General features: G+C 44.8%; 1 protein-coding gene across 1 annotated transcript in view; it reads right to left on the bottom strand.

Moving 5' to 3' along the window:
- The window catches only part of SLC22A23 (solute carrier family 22, member 23), a 96,578-nt gene that overhangs the window by 32,065 nt on the left and 44,982 nt on the right, over positions 1 to 19,531 (bottom strand). Inside the window, exon 3 of the mRNA XM_009885244.1 lies at positions 1 to 152. This exon is cut by the window's left edge and continues 50 nt beyond it. Coding sequence (XP_009883546.1) covers positions 1 to 152 — 152 coding nt within the window. The remainder of the gene's footprint in view (positions 153 to 19,531) is intronic.

Genomic DNA, 19,531 nt, shown 5'->3' with positions numbered 1-19,531 from the left:
CAGCAGGAAAGGACAGATGATGACTGCCTGGAGGACCTGCCAGTCCCTGCAGAGGGCAGCTAGCCCTGGCATGAGGAACTGCCCCGCCATTTCGATGAAGCTCGCCACCATGGTGATCATGAACCGGTGCCCAGGAGGACAGAGCTCTATCCCTGAAACACAGAACACACATGAACACATTAGTCCCCCATCAGCAAAGGCAGCCAGACTGCCTCTTTATGAAACTTTTGGAGAGTTAATGTCCTTCAAAATCTTTGGCCAAAGTTACGCGTGATCACACAAATCTTGTTTCCTCGTATATTTAGGCTTCAAATACTCCAGCAGCAATAGAGAAGCTCATTAACAGCTAGCTGTGACCCAAACATTGCAACTTCCACACACCTATTGAACCTCCTGCAGACCTGCTGTATCCTCACTGTCAGCTTTCACTCAGTCTCAGCCTAGAGAAGGATTTTACCAAATTGTAAGATATTAGTTTTTTGATGGGAATATAGGGTAAAACACAATCAAAAGATTTTGGGTCAAGCCTTTTCACAGTTTTTAGAGACTCCGTATGCCTTTTCAGTCAGTTTGCTGGGAAGCAGAAGAGTACGGCTCCCAGCAGGATACAGGCTCCCAGCTTGTACGGGATGCCACCTGCCCACAGTTCAATATGCTACGACTCAGCCAGTTTCAAGCTGGATTTTGCAGAATGGGTCGTGTCTGGGTTTGCTTGTTGTTTTTGCAATAGCTAATCTTGATCAACTTTCAAAGGAGCCTGCCTTCCATCTGCCTTATCCTGTCCTCCATCCTTCCTTTTGCTGTGGGGCAATTTGCTACCATCACTGGTATCATTGGTTATCTCAGCTGCCCTGTGACAAGTGAGTTCAGTAGATAAAAAGTTTCCTCAGACCCTGAATTCTGGCTACCTTTATTCAGTCCTCAGAAATGAAGATGAATTTATCAGAACCACAACTTAAAAAAAAAACCCAACCAAACCCAAAAAACCCCACATAAAAAAATCACTGAAGAAATAGCCAAAAAAATGGACTGCCTTGTGGAAATATATTCAAACAACTTTTTTCAGTGGTAAGATTGCAATAGAAGCCCCTATTTCATATTTCCCATTTGCCCACACTCACTTCTACAGATTAATAATTAAGCACAATAAACCTGCCAAAAATGTCGTGCAGTACTTATCGGCATGCTGTTACAGAAACAGAGGCTTGTAAACATTCATGATAAGTTGCTGTCAGCACTGTTGCTTTTCCTTGGGATGTTTCCTATGGTTGTTTTAAATTAGAATTTAATGGCTGTTAAAATTGTAATTGAAAAGCTATAAGATAATAGGAAGAGAAGACAGCTGCTCCTTCATTCACTGTCTCATCTGTAGCTTGTTCAGCATTTATCACTGTAACACAGATTTAAACTAGGTGACCAGGAACTAGCTTGCTAGATCCAGTGTAGGATTAAACACCAGACATTTCCGCACCCCCCAATTATTTTCAGCCAATGACAAAAACTATTCACGGATTTTTGCCAATACAGAAGGAAAATGTATCTGTTGCGAGGCAGCCCAAATTTTCATTAGCTTAACCACAAACACAGCAGCTTCGGAAAAGAAAGGGGGGAAAAAAAACCCTCAAAGACTCTCACTTGCTATAAAAGGCTTTTGCATTTTAATTAGGAAAGCAAGATTAAAACACAGAGCTCCTTATGACATTAATATGGTTTCATTCTTACTAATGAAGTACACCAAGCCCAGGCAATTTTTTTTATTCTATGCAAAGAGGTCACTTCAGGTTTATTTCTCTAATCTTCAAATATAAAGCGGTTCTGTTTGTTTTTCTAAACCTTAAAGTCACAGTTACTCACACTCCAATATTCCTTCATTAAGTACAAGGATGAGTTTTGTTGCTATAGAAACAGGAACTCTGCATTAGATAGGTAAGGCTTTGGCATTTCAATTGCATCGCTTAGGTTACTATCAGGTAAAAAAAAAAAAGTAATCAAGAGAACAACTTTTATATGAAGTCAGAAAAAGGTGTCCAAATAATAAAGCTATATTTTATTAAGTCACTGGTGCATAGTACATAACTCCATATGCGGCAGTTATTCATTGTACAGAAAGGAAATAACTTTAGAGATTGTTTAGCACCTATTTTCTTCTCTGGATTATCACATGCACATGATCAATTTTTGCCCTTTCCTCTAAAAAAGCTGGAGAAGACAAAAAAACCTGATCCCTGCTGTAGCTGGGTGAGCCTGACTTTCAAGTGACATGAGCATTTCCGTGTATATGAAATACCACATCTCTGTTGAAATCTTCAACATGCTAGGACAGCCTACTGACTTTCCAACATCTCTGGCATCAATTTTATATGATAAAAGATTCAGCACTGCCATTTTTAGCAAGCATTTAGCAACCAACCTTTTCCCACCTCTGCCAGCAAAGCCACCCATTGCAGCACCTCTGCCCAGGAAAGGCACCCCGCTGCTGCTGCTTGCACTGGTGCTGCCATGCATCCAGGTGTGAAGCCTCTACAGCTCCAACAATTTCAGCCCGGAGAAAAGAAGGCTCCAGAGAGACCTTACTGCGGCCTTCCAGTACCTAAAGGGGGCCTACAGGAGAGCTGGGGAAGGACTTTTTACTGGGGCATGTAGTGATAGGACGAGGACGAATGGCTTTAAACTGGAAGACGGTAGGTTTAGATTAAACATTAGGAAGAAATTTTTCACTTTAAGGGTGGTAAGGCCCTGGAACAGGCTGCCTAGAGAAGCTGTGAAGGCCCCATCCCTGGAGGTCTTTAAGGCCAGGTTGGCTGGGGCTTTGAGCAACCTGGTCTGGTGGGAGGGGTCCCTGCCCATGGCAGGGGGGGTGGGACTCAATGATCTTCAAGGGCCCTTCCCACCTAAACCATTCTATGATTCTATGATTTCCACCCAGTTTTCATGATAAATTACTAACTCACATGAAGTCACTACAAGGCAGAGAACAGCTTTATCCACCCATGGCAAATCCAGCAAGAAAGCTCCAGCTCCCCCACTCAGGATAAAGGTGTCCAACTCAACTTTGTGGAGCATGAAGAGTCGAGTAAACTCTTGTCATATACACAAACCATGGAAATCATCATCAGTACCAAAAACTCCCAGACAGATTGGTTTGCTCTACTTGAAAAATTCTGTGTGGGCAAGGAGACAGGTATGGAAAGGATTTTGCTTCCTTGCCCAGCATTTCTACTCAAGGCAGCACAGTCAGAGCAGCAGATCCAACTCAGATGCCTCATTTCCCTAAGTCCCAGGCAAATCATCACATAGATAAGTTGAAACCTGTACACAAAGCAGTCCTTCAGTACTTGGGCAGTGAAACAGAACATGTGGGACAGACTTTCTCACCATCAGTAGACACCCAGTAACAGTGGACACCACAAGCGCAGAAGTGGGACCCAGCCAACCCCTGTGAAGAACTGCTCCACACATGCCACCAGTACAACCCAGCCTGAAGGCAATGCCCTCACCACATACGGGGTGCAGACCCGGTCACCGTAGGCATCACTGACATGAGAAACTGAACGCTCAAGGCTCATTGCACGGCACATCCCTCTGGCTGGGAAACGCAGAAATAAAGTGTAGAAATCCTTCTTTTGGACCCTGTCCTGTATGTCCTTCCTCTAAAGAAATGACCAAATCAATGTTCAGCAGCCTCACGGCCCACAAACCTGCCACAGGGAGAGCTGGTGTGAACTGTGCCCCTTCTTACAAGGGATTCAAGCATTTTTGGGGACTGCTCGATGCACTCAAAGTAACCCCACTACTAATGTGCAGGATGCAAAGAGACATATTCTGGCACAGAAGGAACAGCACCAGGGCCAGATACGTTACTCCATGAGTTTGCATACCGTGATTTGTACCAGAAGTATTAAAACTGGTGATGAACAAAGGCAGAGTAAAAGTCTGTGTGCATATGAGTATGTGCGTGCAAGAAAAGTGAGCAGGCACCAGAAGGATGGGAAGAGCACAGGTTAAAGGAATGGCACACACCCATTGTGCCAATCATACTCTACCCGTGATTTCATTCAAGTAATAAAAGGAGGAACAACCTGACCTACAGATAAGGTATCAAGAAGATGAAGAACAGGACTGAAGTAATAAAATATGAAGACAATGAGAAAAAAAAGAAGAGAATAGAAATTCATTGTTTGCCTGAGAATTATGAGGGATGAAAAAAAAACCAAACAATGAAGCAAAAAATTATAAACATGATCAACTCCTAAAGGGCGTGAAAAGCAACCCCAAACTGGTTTGTTCCCTGTCAAGAACAACCTCAGGGATGTGATGAGGATGCAGCAGCCACTGCCTCTTGTCCTCTGTGTCACACAAGTGACCCGGGCCAGACCACACAGACTCAGTACTTGTGAGTGCATGGGTGTGAGAACATGCATGAATGAAATCCGTGAGAGAATGAGCGTGGTTGTGCAAAATCTGCCTACTTGGAGACTTTTTTGGGAAAAAAAACAAATCCACAACTTTGTCCTCCTATATAGTATCTCACTGACTTATTTAGAAATGCCGTGGGAAATATTTTCAAATATTAACCAAGGGAATAAGAACCACAGCAGCTATATTGGCTGTTCCTAGTGACAAAGGCGAAGCTCAAGAAAAGGACTTTCAAATCAACACTTGTGGTATGCTAAGAGGGCAAATTTCAGAGCAGCTCCCCCACTACTTCATACACTGTCCTTTTACTTACCCCTACACCATTGCCGCAATGGCCCTACCTGACCCCTAAGAAAGCCACATGCACCCCTAGGATGTGTTAGTTAAACTTTCTAGATACATGCTGAGGGAAAAGCCCCCACTGAGGAGGGGTCTGTCTGTGACACTCCCCACGCTTCCCTCTGGAGACTGCTTTGGAGATGTCCTAGGCTGGCTTCCCTCCCTGGTGCACTTCCCCTGGAGCAGGGGCTTCCCTGGGGTTTCACAGGAGCAGAGTTTCACAAGAGATGCTGGCCTGAGAAAAAATGCCTCAGATGCTGATGGACCTACAGGGCTTTGAGCCTGGTCAGACTTTCTGACTATCTGGCTTTAACAAGCAGGTTGTCACGGTACACTCTCGTACCTTAAGTGAATACAAAGTCCAAAAGAGGTTTCAAACCTGCAGCATTTTTCAAACATGTCCAAAAAGCACAATAAGTGGTTTTTAGGACCAGGAAAACTATGGGCTTGAAGGCAACATTGTCACGTGGAAGTCCTTATTTGATCCACATTGCATGCTATGCGACAACAGTGGCAAGGTTGGAGTAAGATTTTATTTTTTTTTTGACAGACCAAAACAAAGAAACAACTGAAAATGAGAAGTTCATTGTTATTTCATAGGAGCCATCCCACAGCACACCACCAGAGTCACATTGGGTAAGATCTCAGAGGCAGGTTTTGCAACACTGAAATTACTTCTCTTTAAACAGGATTCATTTTCTCTCCTTCACTCCCACCGTGTTCCCCCTGCATAGTCCTTTGGGAGTCTTGTTAGAAAGAAGGGAATACCTGAACAAGCCTTCACAGGCAAAAGCAGGTCCATTCCACAGAGCACATGAAGCACTGGGAGGCCCCTCAGCAAGTGCATCTGCGGTTTTGCCAAAAAGAAGTTGTGTATAAATGTCAGGGAATTAATTCACTATAGTTACACTGTACGTGAACTGGTGCGCGCCATTTATATTGTCTCATCTGGAAATAGGAGTGCCTGGAAGAACTCAGGGAGCAGAGCAGAAAGGGAGACATTTTTGGAGTCCGACTGTAGGTGGATGAGGTATGGCACATCTCAGACCTGCACACATCTTTGGAGCATCTGCAGAGAGCCATCAGTCCTGAAAGGCTTTGCTTTTTTATGGTTTTCAGAAACCTAGAAATAGCTTGCAAAAGACGACAAGGCTCTAGGTTATTCCACAGCAAAATCAATTGTCCCTGACAGCTGACCAAAAAGGCTGGGATTTACGGAGAAGGACAGGACTCCGTCACATATCTCTGCATGGTCGGCAAAATTTAGGAAGATCCCAACACTGCCGACAGCTCAGATGGGATGGTGGGGGGGGAGTCACAACACCCGCTCCGAGAAGGGCTGGGGCATTCTTCCAACCGGGACACCACACCAGCTGCACAGGACACACGGACAGGTCAGGAGGGCTCATGGCTCAGCCCTGCCTGCCGCACGACTGCGAGCGCTCAGACTCATCAGCATGTGGGTGAGGAGGGAGTTAACGAAGAGCCCCTGCACCACCATGGGGGCTCAGCCCCACCACCTGCAGAGCAGCTGCCCTGCGCAGGAGGTCCCTGTCCCAGGGCATCAGCAGAGCAAGGCGTGATAAAACCACAGGTCAGACAGCAGGTTACCCACAGCAAACACAACCGGCACTGGTGACATGGGGCACCTCTATTTTAGATCAGAAAAGGCAAGTAGCCTTTGCTAACAGCTTATCCTCTCCATGGCTCTGGGGTGGAAAAACCCCTGGGCTGATATCCTTGACAACAATTTTTCAGGCAACCTCTTCTGAAAAGATGATGGGAAATCAAGTTAAAATTATCCAAGTATGCTGTGGCCTGACATCTGCAATGCTGCCCTCTCCCCTTTCCAGCCAGCTCCTCTCTCCCACCATCTCCAGCTGCAGCTGTGGAAGGAGCAGTGCATCTGGAGGAGACAGACACACAGACAGGTGACCAGAGAGGACTACAGTAACACCGGGTTAACATGAGCTCACGTTGCAGCAAAGCATGGCCCTGCGTCGCCCACCTCTTCCAAATCCCACTGAGTGAGCTGTCACCACCATGAAGGCATTAAGGGCCACATCCCATCCTTTCGCACTTGGTCTTATACTTGCGCACTAGTAACAATTTGCTTCAGATTTCAGAAACTCTCTCATTTGTCTACAGAGGCTGACATTTATTCTCATAGGACATTTGCACAAGGATGAATAGCAAATACTTTTATTTAAAGGAAAAAAAAAAAAGAGGTTGTAAGTCATTTGCAAATAATGTAGCAAGAGGAAAAATAGGTTAAATCACACTGCCTGAACAAGTCTCCAGCATTCGCTCACCGATCTCCAGTCCCAAAACACAAAGCAATTCTTGCACTGCAGCCCAAGCGCTAGCTCCAGCAGAAACCACAACCCAACCGCTTTCTGTGCCTTTGCAGTTTTCTCTCCCCGCCCAGTTTCAGTCTATGAGCCACCAAGACTGTAATTATATAGGAGTATCCCTTGGAGAAAATGGCCAGGACAAAGCACCTGAAGTCTGGGCAACAGCATTCCCACTGAAAAAATCCCCGAGGAGGCAGTCTGATTCTAGATTCACAGTCACAGTTTCACATTATATTAAAAAAAATAGTAAATCATGATTTTTGACAGTTTCTCCCATATTACTATACACCCAATACTCTTAATTCCCTCCCTCCAAGGACCCCTCAAGATGTTCTCCTCTCCCAAAAGGGAAGAAAACAATCAGACTCAGATGAACAAGACTCATACTATCCGTTAAGCAGAATAAAGCTCAGGGAACACAGTTTTAGGTGTAAAATGCGGGATACCAGAAATTCCCAGTAGTGGTACTGTCCTAAAGCACCAGGGCTGGGTTTGCCTCCCAGTCCCAGAAGCTCAGTCAAGAGTAAAGTGCAGGCTGTGGCCCTAAGACAGGATTTTGCATTTGGACTCTGCTTTTCAGCAGAGCACAAAATGAAAGAAAAAATAATAATAGTCCCAGAGCACTTCATTTTCTAAGCTGTTCAGCGCTTCCAGCATGTCCCACCACTGCCTGTGCTCCCCGAGCTGAGCCTTTTGGCACAACGAGCTCCAGCACCTCCGTCATGGTGATCTTAAAGACTGCTGGGAGGTGACCCTGTCCCCGTTGCTGTCGTATTTCCTAATTCCCACCAAGTTCTCTCGAACCTCAGGGACCTCTTCTTTCTCCAGTGCTCTCCGGGGGATTTCCTCTCCACTGTAAACAGATCATCTTGCTGGATATTCCTAGAATAACATGGCCCTCAGGCTGGCTTGTGGCTAGCTACCAGATACAATTGCAGCAAAAACTATTAATAACTCCCAGTCAAGCCTTTAAGTTTGCAGCTGGCAGCTAGGAGAAGTAAATAAAATCCACCATATCTGCTTATATACCCAAATTTCCAGGAGGTTACTAGACACAAACTTCTAGAAACTGCAAGCCCTACCCGTGGACTATGTCCACTTTTCATCCCAATTAGTGCCGGTTGAAACAGCCCAGGTTAATCCTGCACTTGCTCCTGGCTAAATTTAGACACAGAGCACTTTTTCTTGATCATCTTTGCTGTCACCAGAAGTAAGGGAGGAAGCACCACGTGTAAATACAGTTTATTAGAGAACAGCAAATGAAGCAGCACGTGGAAGGAAAGGTTATCACACGCACTGCAGTGCACAGACAACCACCAACTGATATAAAGACAGGACAGAGACGAAGTGGAAGGAAAGGAAAAATCTAATTTCCTCTCTGGAGAAATCCAATCCACTGCCAAGCAAAGAGAGCAGTAATAGACTGAACCTCCAATGGTCAAGTAAGAAAAATGGGATTATTTTCCCCCAACAGCACAGCAGGACAAAAGTCACTCTAGAATACATCTACGAAGTGACACAGGTGCTCCTTCAAAGGTACTTTTCTAACATCATAGGTTTGGCGAAGGGTTCTTTTAAACACACACTAGCCCACTATTTATATCTAATTAACACTTTTAATGTGTGTCAAATCAGTCATCCGTGCACTGACATAACCCGAGCTGAGGGAGCGTCAGGCTGGCTCCAGGGCAGGCAGCCAGCGTGACACCTCACCAGATGTGCAGTACCACTCTTCATTTCTGACCAGGATAGGTATCCCACACCCACTGGATGGAGCTATCAGACAGGTAGATATCTAATCAGAATAGATATCTTTCTGTCCTGGTTTCAGCTGGGATAGAGTTCATTTTCTTCCTAGTAGCTGCTGTGTTTTGGATTTAGTATAACGTTGATAATACATATTGGTTTTGTCATTGCTATGTTTATACTAAGTCAAGGACTCTTTTGGCTTCCCACAGAAGCTGAGAGGGAGCACAGACAGGACAAACTGGACAAAGAAACATTCTATACTACACGTATCATGCTCAGTATATAAATGGGGGTTGGCTGGGGGGCAGGGATCTGTGATTGCCGCTCGGGACAGGCTGGGCAACACATCACTGGGTGGTGAGCAATTGTATTGAATCACTCATTTTGTATATTCTTTTACCATTATTATTACTGTTATTATTTTCTCTTCCATTACTGTTCTATCACTGTCTTTATCTCAACCCATACTGTTGGTTTTTTTTTCCTTTTTCTCCCTCTTCTCCCTACCCTACCTGGGGGTAGGGAGTGAGTGAACAGCTGCGTGGTCCTAGTTACCAGATGGGGTTAAACCACGACACTTTCTTACCAAAACTAGATCAGACGTTCATTTTGTATATAAGTACTAGGATAGTGCTAAAACTGATGCTAGGCAAAATACCCTTCAGATACACTACTTAGCCCCTGCTGCTGTGAACACTACATGTGTAGAGAAGAGAGCACGAAAAAAGCAAACAGGGCTACACCTCTCATCCAAAATACAACCAAAACACAAGGGCAACCTTCCCTCTCTCCTTACTTTCCACACGCCCGACTCTCTCCTGTAAGAGCACCAATAAGTAACATGCCAACCCAACTTCAGGCCTGGTATTGCTCAACCACGTCAGGCTATTTCAGGAGGAGCTCCCCCTCCAGAGCTGCAGCCAGCCTGTAGCTACCCACAGGCGGAGGGTTTGGACCACAGACATGGAGCCAGCTCAGGTTGGATGCAGGGTGTTCACTCACTCCCCCCACCATGAATCCAGTTGCAGGAGCAGAGCCCCTTCCCAGGGCAGGGCAAGGGGGAGCTCGGCTCCTCCAGGAGACCCCGAGCAGAGGCTGCCCGACCGCTGTGTGGGATGCAGGGATGCCTACGATCATGCTCTGGATCCAAGGTGGCTCCCAGGGAGCATCAGCGGCAGAGACAGGAGCATCTGTTGTTCCTCCGTTCATCTCGTAGTATCGGTATTTGCTGAGTTTTACATTGCACAAGACAAACAGCATCTTACAAAACAGACGGCTGACTGCATAAGAAACCTTTAACACACCACGCTGCCTGCCATTCACGAAGTAATAAAACCAAAGAAACGTTAAATCATATTTGTGGTACTGCAGTTGCCATCTATCCTACTTCCAGGGGAAAGCAGCAGCTCCCAGCCAACACTGATTTTTGTTGACAGTTCCTGTAGGTGAACAGCAGCATTATGAAACAAATCCAGGAGGATGCCCCTGGAAACCTAAACGGCAGTGACAAAGAGCATAAGCAACTAGTAGATACAGAACACACTGATTTCAGAATAAATATGACAACTTAAATGCAATTAAGTAGTGATTAAAAAGCTTTCCCATGACATATATCCTCATATATGTTAACTGTTATCTGTAAAAAAATTCTCTTCCACCTCTGGTCTATAACTTCCTACCCCCCATTAACACACATTCTCCAAACCCATGTCCATATTTGCTTATTTTTTGCAAAAAACTAAGATTGCATAGAAATCTGTCAGATTCTTCCTTGTTCCAAAAAGGCGGTTTGCTCTAAAGGGAATACACAGCCTATCACAGGAATATTTTGCAAATTGAACACCTCTGCTGTTCACAAGAGCTGGCCCCTTTTCTCTTGGCAGGATCTAAATCACAACTGGCATCTTTTTGACAGGAATGAATGAGAGCAGCTGAAACAAAAACCTGTATGAGAGGTATCAGAGGAGCTCAATTTCTTTGATGCTTCGGATGAAAGGTTTCTGCATCTGTATTTGTTAGTGAATTTTTAACAATATTGTAGCCACTTTAAATAAGAACAGAAAAAATTCAATAGCTGCAAATCTGCAAGGTAGTGTCTTAATTAACCAAGTGGCAAATAAGGTACCAACAGCAGCTATTTCTAAATCTCAGTTTGCAACTTCCAGACAGATGACAGTCCTCAAAAAGGCAAGAACAAAGAAGTAACAGCCTAACATCTTGTTTCAGGTTTATTAAACATTTCCCAGCTCGCTAAGGCAAGCAGGGCAGTGAGGGGCAGCCCCTCTCTCCCCGAGCACTGATCCCACAGGAGATGCTCCCGCAAGTGAGAGCTTTTTAACCATTACTGTCATGCTGTTGGACGACTGAATAAACTGAGCCCCAGATTTAAGCATATTCCCAGCAGAACTGCATATTACTAACAAGAATCTGACACGGGAGCCGCAAGCTGTTCATGGCGTAGCTCACCAAGCAGAGAAGACAAGCACGGAGGAAACCTTTAAACAGAGGGCTGAGAATTTTACTTGGTGCTCCCTAGGTCTTAATAAAGCACCACCTGCCCTGCACACCCTCCCTCTGACCCACAGAGGATGGCTGGTCTGAAGCACTGCACACCAGAGGCACAACCCCAGGAAAGCATCTGGCTCCTTTAGCTTGTGTCAACTTAATAAGAAGTCCTCTAAATGCTTAGGTACACAGAGTCTAAGCAAACATTTGGGTGGTTGGTTATTACAGTCTCATAAATACAGTTGCAAACCCATACACAGATATATGTAAAGACACACACACACGTATATATGGCTATGTGTATCTATGTACATATATATAATTGTGAAGGCAAAAGCCCCTAGTTCCTTTTCCTTCCCTGACCCCTGATGTAATAAGCAATCAGTGGGAATTTGGGTGATGCCCTGAAGAACCCCTGTGACATTTCAGAGGACCTGAATTGCTCAGGTGGCACCACCGGTGTCGGGGAGAGGTCGCCATACCACAGCTCCAGCTGAAAGCATGCACCAAGGGCCAGCGGTAACCCGGGCGATTTAATCAAGAGCAATTAGTGAGCATCTTTGTGAAAGGCTGTCACACATTTGGCCTCCAGGGCATCATTGGTTTTTAAAGATTTATGCCAGGCACTCTGGATAGATGTTTCACGAACGTCGCGAAAAGTGAACTTGGGAGACTCAGAGACAATAAGCCACTATATTTTGGGTGCTTTTAGCAATGCATGCATTCGCTGGAAAAAGAAGTGCTGCCCACACTAAGGGGTGACTTTAGCACTAATAGTCCTCCATCTCCGGGATGCAGCATCAGGCTTGACAGTGCTCTGGGGAAGACAAAGGCAGGCGGACAGAATGGGGACACCTACACAACAAGCAAGGACCGTGCCCAACAGTGCATGCAACCACTGCACCAGAATTGGCACGAGCAGGATGGCCCCTAGTTAGATCTCCTCTAATTTTCAACCTATACAATAAGAAAAATGAGACTGTGGTAGTATATAGGTGGTGAGAAAACTCCTTCTGATATAAAAACAGCCAATGCACAGTTAGAAGAAGTATAGCTATTGTTTTTCCTCTTCTGTTTCCCAATGAGCTTTTATTGTCCAAGTAACATTCCCATAAGGGAGGAAAATAATATATTCTGGTGGTAAAAGGAAAGACCAGTGAAAATTTCCTTTCGGTCAACTGATTTTAAAGTGAAAAAGATACGACATCCAACCTTGGGGAAAAGCCCCCGCTTCCTGAAGCGATTAAAGTTATTGTAATATTCATTCAAAATGAAGTCTTAATTCTTTAATTACAGGCTTTTATCCTTTATATTAAATATATGAACTCCATGCTGTATAGGACACCTTCCATCACTCTGCACACGAGGAGCGCTCTGCGGTGGGCTCTGCTCGTGGCTGGTTTGTGGGCAGTTCTGCAGCAAACAGCGTAATTCAACGAGTTCAATGAGAGTGCAGAAAACTTGTTGGGGAAAGAACATTCAAAGCACATCTTCAAGCACATCTCTACTTCCAGCCAAGGTTAACTCAGGAGGGCAGCACCTGTATTTGCACGCACAGAGGTGAGGGCAGTGGAATGTCCCTCATGTGCTGCTGTCACATACATAATTTAAATGATCTCATAATTGCCAAAGCTTAAACATTTCTTAAATTTCTTCCTTGTTATCTTTACAAATACCACCTGTGAAAAGTTTTTCCCCTGAAGTACCAGAATTCCTTGAGTTGGTAAAACCTGACTTGAGGGTGAAGAACAATAAAAGGGCAACTGGCATTATAATGCCTCCAGCATCTTGTATTTCCATGTAAATTGCTGTGCTAAGGATGCCTCTGCAATACCAAACCAGATCAACCAAAAACACACACCGGGATTTGAAGTTTTCCTAGGATCATCCCTGAAAAATGGGAGAGTTTGTTCAAGGGTATCTCTCAGCCAAGTAGACTATGTAGCTTTACAAGGGTAAAATACTAATATATCCTGACAAAACTGTGGTGAGAGTTAAATATTTCTGCTGAACAGATGGAAAACCTCCTTTTGTTTTGCAATAACTTTGAAAAAGAGAAAGCTCACATTTCTTAATATCCTCCTTCCGTGGAGGCTGGCAAGTATGCTGGGAATACACTGATCTCCAGGAGCAGAAGCCATCCTCCTGCGGAGGACACTCGCTTTTCTCCAGTGAAAGACCTCTTTCAAGAAAACTCCTGCCACTTACAGAAGAGTTCAAAGACGGCAACAGTTGCTGATTTGTTCCAAATAAAACCAGAACGAATTGCTGAGCTAATTAATAACGCAACATTAAAAGGAAACCGAGCTCCTTGGAAAGAATCCAGCTGCGGTTCATAGAAGGGAATTTCACTTGTTTTGATTACAACGTTAGTAAACTTTGTACACATCACAACTACACCTAAAATTATGAAGATGTATACATGCCCCTGGGAGATATGACCTTTTCTTACCAATTCGTAAGTATTTTTCTCTGTGATTCTCTACATTTCAAACGGCAGTTCCTATTGAGTGGTGCTTCACTGGACCTGTGATGGTGCAAAGTCAAAAACGAGACCTGTAGAGACCTACCAGCTAGGAGGACAGCTGGCAGAGCCTGGTGTAGACCTCACCTTTCCTAGGTAGGGCCAAGCCGTGTTCTTAAGGTCAGAGGATTTTTGGGAGGTTGCCTCTCCAGTAAGTTCTGCTACTTACTTCGAAGACAAAGGCACACAGCAAGCAGTTTCTCCATTAGGATAATCGTATTTTTGTTTGTGCAGCAATACTTAAATTGCTTATAGTACATAAATGACAACATTACTTTTCCGTGCTGCTTCCTATGCGTGCAATGCCAGAGGAGCAAGGCATGTGGTGTTAGATTCGCCCTGCTCGGGGAGCAGCTTCAGGTAAGTCAGAAAAACGTCCCATATTTACCTCCCTTCTGTAGCAATAGAGAAATGTGAAGGGGGTGGGAGAGGTAGAAGTGCGGCAGAAAGGAGACGGTGGCCATAGAGGAGGGGAACCAAACTGTAGACTGATTGTCCACAGCTCATCATATCAGATTTCTTTCCCACACTGAGCTATGAACAAATCACTCAGTTGCTCGACACAACAGAAATGATTCAGTTATGGTTTCCAAATCTACCTCTGGGTCTTCTTGCAGAGCTGGTAAGGAAATAAGAAAGAAAGGGCTGAACTGGTAAGGTACAAGAGCTGAGCTCAGTTTTGAGCTCTAACACCGATTTGCTTCATAACCATATTCAATCACAGAATGGTCAGGGTTGGAAGGGACCTCTGGAGATCATCTAGTCCAACGCCCCTGCCACAGCAGGGTCACCTACAGCAGGTTGCACAGGACAGCGTCCAGGCAGGTTTGGAAGTCTCCAGAGTGGAAGTCTCCATCGCCTCTCTGGGCAGCCTGTTCCAGTGCTCTGCCACCCTCAAAGTAAAGAAGTTTCTCGTCATGTGTAGATGGAACTTCCTATGTTCAAGTTTGTGCCCGTTACCTCTTGTCCTATCACCAGGCACCACTGAAAAAAGACTGTTCCCATCCCCCTGGCACCCTCCCTTTAAGTATTTATAAGCATTGATAAGATCCCCCCTCAGTTGTCTTTTCTCTAGACTAAAAAGACCCAATTCCCTCAGCCTTTCCTCATAAGAGAGATGCTCCAGTCCCCTAATCATCTTTGTAGCCCTTTGCTGTACCAAATCACTTAATGGAATGTGGTAAATTAGACAACAATTTCCATCCAAGAGAAAAACGTTGAGTGATGGGAAGAAACGGTGGCTGATCCTGCCGTGCCCGGTGTGATATGGGGTCCTCAGCATCCCCACAGAGGGCTCAGACACCAGTACCTCCCCAGGGCAGACCCCCATACCTGCTGGCACACAGCAAACCTGAATTGCACCACAGGTACACGTCCCCTCCAGCATCAACACCACAGAAATGTCTTAGGGACTGGACTGGTTTACACAGCAACTAAGCATAACTAAATCTGTACGATCTGCTCTTACTGGAAAAAAAAAAAAGCAGAGATGAAATTTGAAAAAATAAAATTAATGTCCACTTATATTTATATATGTTTACAGAAGCAGAGAAAACACAAACTGCTCCTCTGTCTTGCTGAGTGATGTTTCTAATCAAAATTTGAAGAAAAAAAAATTAAAGACATTTGAAAGTGCTGTAAACCCTTCAGCTATGAAAGACATGCAGAGAGTGCTGCCAAAGAACAGTCATATTTATTATACTGAACTCTGATGTTTGCTCAATGAAGGATAAAACTCAGAGGGCTACATAATTGGGATGCATCTGGAATTCTGAGCCAAGGGCAAAAATAAATAAGTAAATGAGGAGGAGTAACATGAGAGAGTGATAAAAATAAAGAGCAAAACTGTTCAGAACTACAGGTCCTAAAAAATAAAATAAATAAGTTACAAACCAAAAAGCTTCCATCATGTATCTAAAAGCAATAGGCATATTATGCCATTTAGGAACTAGAGTGAGAAAAACTGCCTTATTATTTTTCGTTTTAGTTTTCACTATTCAAAGTGCAGTTTTAAAGAGAAAATATTTTTGTCCGCTTCAGGTGTGACTGAGAGACTGGAGGAACTTCCAAATGGTGAGATTTGAGGACTGCAGATTTGAGCAAAAGAAATGATGCCCGCAGGTCCCACCTGGAAAACGTGCCCCAGGGGTGACCACTGCTCTGCTGAGCTCTGCCCACACTCCCCACCTGGGAGCAGACAGACCCGCGGAGAAAGCCCCTGCACCAGGCACCACCCCCTGAACCGGACAGCAAGCAGATCTCCCTACACATCCCTGCACATTTGCACGACGCTTCCAGAGGTAGGGAAGGTTTAATCAGTGTTATCTCATCTAAAAAAGGGGTAGATGTGGAAATCCTGGAAAACTCGTGATTCAGGCTGGAGCCACCGGGCGCTGGGGCTGCTCTTGGTGGCTCCAGAACGATGGGCAGACACACTCTCCATGGGCGCAGAGCACACGCAGAACACCAGCCTCACCCCAGGGCAAGTTTATGCTCAGGTTTCTAAGAACACAAGCTTCTGCTATTGTCACTGTTCCCTTAACAGATCTTCCTATATAAAAAGATGGAAATTCTATAAAAATCACTTGATAAACAGCAATTCAGTTAAGCCGTTTCTCCAGCCACTTCCTCACATTTATAATTTAGCCAGATGTTTCACACGGAAGACAGAATGCCATTTCTACCAAGAGTAAGAATAGAAGTAAACAAAAAAAAAAAAAGCACCTTTTCTAAACAAACCAGCTTCCTTTCCAGCTCTCACCCAAAGGAGAGGAAACACCTGGTGTTAACAAGCGCGGGGTGACCCAACACCCTGACCCACTTGCGGGTGAGCGAGGTGTTGGGCATCTGCTGCTCAGTGCTCAGCCCACTACAGCCTCACAGGGAATGTGCTCGTAAAGAGTTATTTGGTGTTGCACTGTCCTACAATGCCACAATAACTCAAAAAATAACATCAAAAAACCCCCCATCCCCTACAATTACCATTTCAGAGGAAAAAACTCCGTTCAGGGTGAGCCAGGGCCACCACAGTAGTATGCGCTACGTTCCTCTGTCGCACACAAAATCACCGTCACCATTACTCCTCTCTGTGTCCACTTAACCAGCATAATACATCATTAATATTTTTAGCATGTTAAAAAACCACAACGCAATTTTTATCTTTTATATGTCATCACAACTTTTTTGTGTTGCTTGGGATATCTGTGCCTGTTTACAGACATGCCTGAATCGGTCAGAATTTGATTGTGAAAGAAGTGTGAGACTTCGCAGTCCTCATTTTAATGCAGAAAAAGATGCTCATCTGTCAGAGTATACAGGTAATACCTGTGAGTGAAGAACCAGAACCACAGGATTCTCTTGTCTTGAAATTTCTCCTGGTTTAATTTGAGTTGATGTTAAATGCCTTGCTACCAGCAACATATTATTTTTTTTTTAGTTATTTGCATAAATAATCTCAGGAAACAGATCTCCTGTATTATAAATTCAGCTAAATTACAAATGTGAAGGAATGACTGAAAAAAGAGGGTCTTCCCTTGCAGTGGCTGAGGGTCTGCTTGCAGGACCTTGGAAACAGCTCTGAGAGGTGGGAAGCTTTTCACAGAATCAGAGAACAGTTTGGGTTGGAAGGGACCTTTAAAGGTCATCTGGTCCAACCTCCCTGCAGCGAGCAGGGGTCTCCTGCGGCGAGCAGGGCTGACTGCACCGCCACGGTACTTGTTCTGCCCCGCATCTGCCTTGGTGCGGCTCTCGCAGGGTTGCTCCCACCACTCAGCCACCACCTCCTGCAGGGTCCACCACCCACGCTGAAGGACAAGGTCTGCTGAGCCTGGAGCACACGTCGCCCCCAGCGGTCCAGCTCATCGCTCTCTCCCTGGAAATCCCAGCGGCAGGAGCAGGCCGAGCCACACAGCCCTCACCCAACTTTGTATGCGGCTGCAGCACAGCGGTACGGGAGAGTGCAAATACCACCGAATCTCTGAGCAGTAAGAGGTGAGGGGTTCCCTCATTTTGCCTACGCAGCCTCCTGCATCCATTGCACACAGCATGCGCACTGGTGGTGAAACAGAAAACGACCTTTTCATGAAGAAAAAAATTGCAAAGCAGCTAGCTAGATTTTGCCCGCTGTCCCATTCTCCAGCAAGAGACCAGCAGCTCCCAGTACAATGAGATGTGCTCATCACATAAGACTCACTCCCATGCCCTCGTCCCCCTAGTTGCATTTTCCAGCATTCACTGCCTGAGGGTAAATGGCCAGTAAATACAGAGGACTGTACTCCCAACAAACACCCAGCAACAGTTTCACTACCAGTAACGGGTTTCCCTCACCCCAAAATCCAATACCCCCCCCCCTCCCCGCCCTTTGCCTACATAGAGTTAAACCATAGGTATAACCTTCACCTTGAGGTCGTTTTTCTTGTAACCTGGCCAGAAGCTGTTGCTCAGATCACTTTGCATCTGACGCTGTAGGCCTATAAATAACACACGCACAACACAGCTAGGTATTCACCTGAAGCTGATTAAAATAAACTCATTTAAAGAGGGGAGCCACCTTTGAAATGGAAACAAATGGATACAGGAAGGTTGAAGGATTTAAAAGCCTGAGAATTGCTGAGCTAGTTACTGCCAGCTTGCCATCTCCACTGCTGAGCTGGTATCACCTGCCATTTTTCTGCATAATCACATAAACAAAAATCAAAGCAAAAGGAAATTATGATTTTATTTTTTTTTGGGGGGGTGGGGGAATTGAGGGAGGGAAACAGAATAAAATAAAATAAAATAAACCAAATCAAACAAACATCCGGGTACAAGCCTAGCCACATTAATACACTCACTTACAACTGACAGAAAGTGATATGCAAGTTCCTAAAGGGACAAGGCAAACCCAGGTAGCACAGAAACGGAACAAGGCAAACCATCAGCCCCTGCCTCGCTCAGCCCGGGCAGGCAGCACGGTTCACCAGCAGGCTGGCGAGGAGATGCAACTCCTGGCCTTCTGCCCTCAGGGAACGCAATTTATAGCCAATTTCTGAACTCCAGATATGAGAAATTGGAAATGCCGATATAGATGCAGACTCCAGGTTTTAGGCATCACAGCTTGGTTTTAATATTGACTCAGCTGACTGGCAAAGAATCATCAGCAAACAGCAAAGAAGATTAAGATCTAAAGTGCGGTAGCAACTTCATTTCCAAATCCTTCTTCAAAACAGGAAAACTCCCTGTGCAGTGAACAGCACCGAGGAGAGCAGGGAGCAAAAAATATCGAAGTTCTGTGCAAAGAAGGAAAAGTGTAGGCGTGCGAGGCTTGCACTGATTTATTACTGGCTCATCAGTAGCTAACATATAAAACCAACTATAAAAGGAACAGCTGTAAAATATTTTCCATTTTAACAATCATTGCACACCCTTCCTAGAAGATACAAAGATTCAAAGCTGATTTTTCAATTTGAACAAATACCTGCACAAGTGTAACAAACAAACTACAACAAGAAATCCCACTTGCTTTTTGGTATCCTCTCCCTTACCTAAACACGAATAATGTAACAGGGGTCCTTGCATTCAGGTACAGGTCCTAAATACATAAACTCTAAGCTTCACTGTTTGGGAAACCGAATTAAAGCTCTTTGGAGATGCATGTAAAATAAAC

The sequence above is a fragment of the Charadrius vociferus genome, unplaced genomic scaffold (assembly GCF_000708025.1).
Source record: "Charadrius vociferus isolate BGI_N301 unplaced genomic scaffold, ASM70802v2 scaffold565, whole genome shotgun sequence".
NCBI classification, from domain to species: Eukaryota; Metazoa; Chordata; class Aves; order Charadriiformes; family Charadriidae; genus Charadrius; species Charadrius vociferus.
The sequence above is the reverse complement of the archived record's forward strand: the minus strand, read 5'-3'. Positions and strand labels throughout refer to the sequence as shown.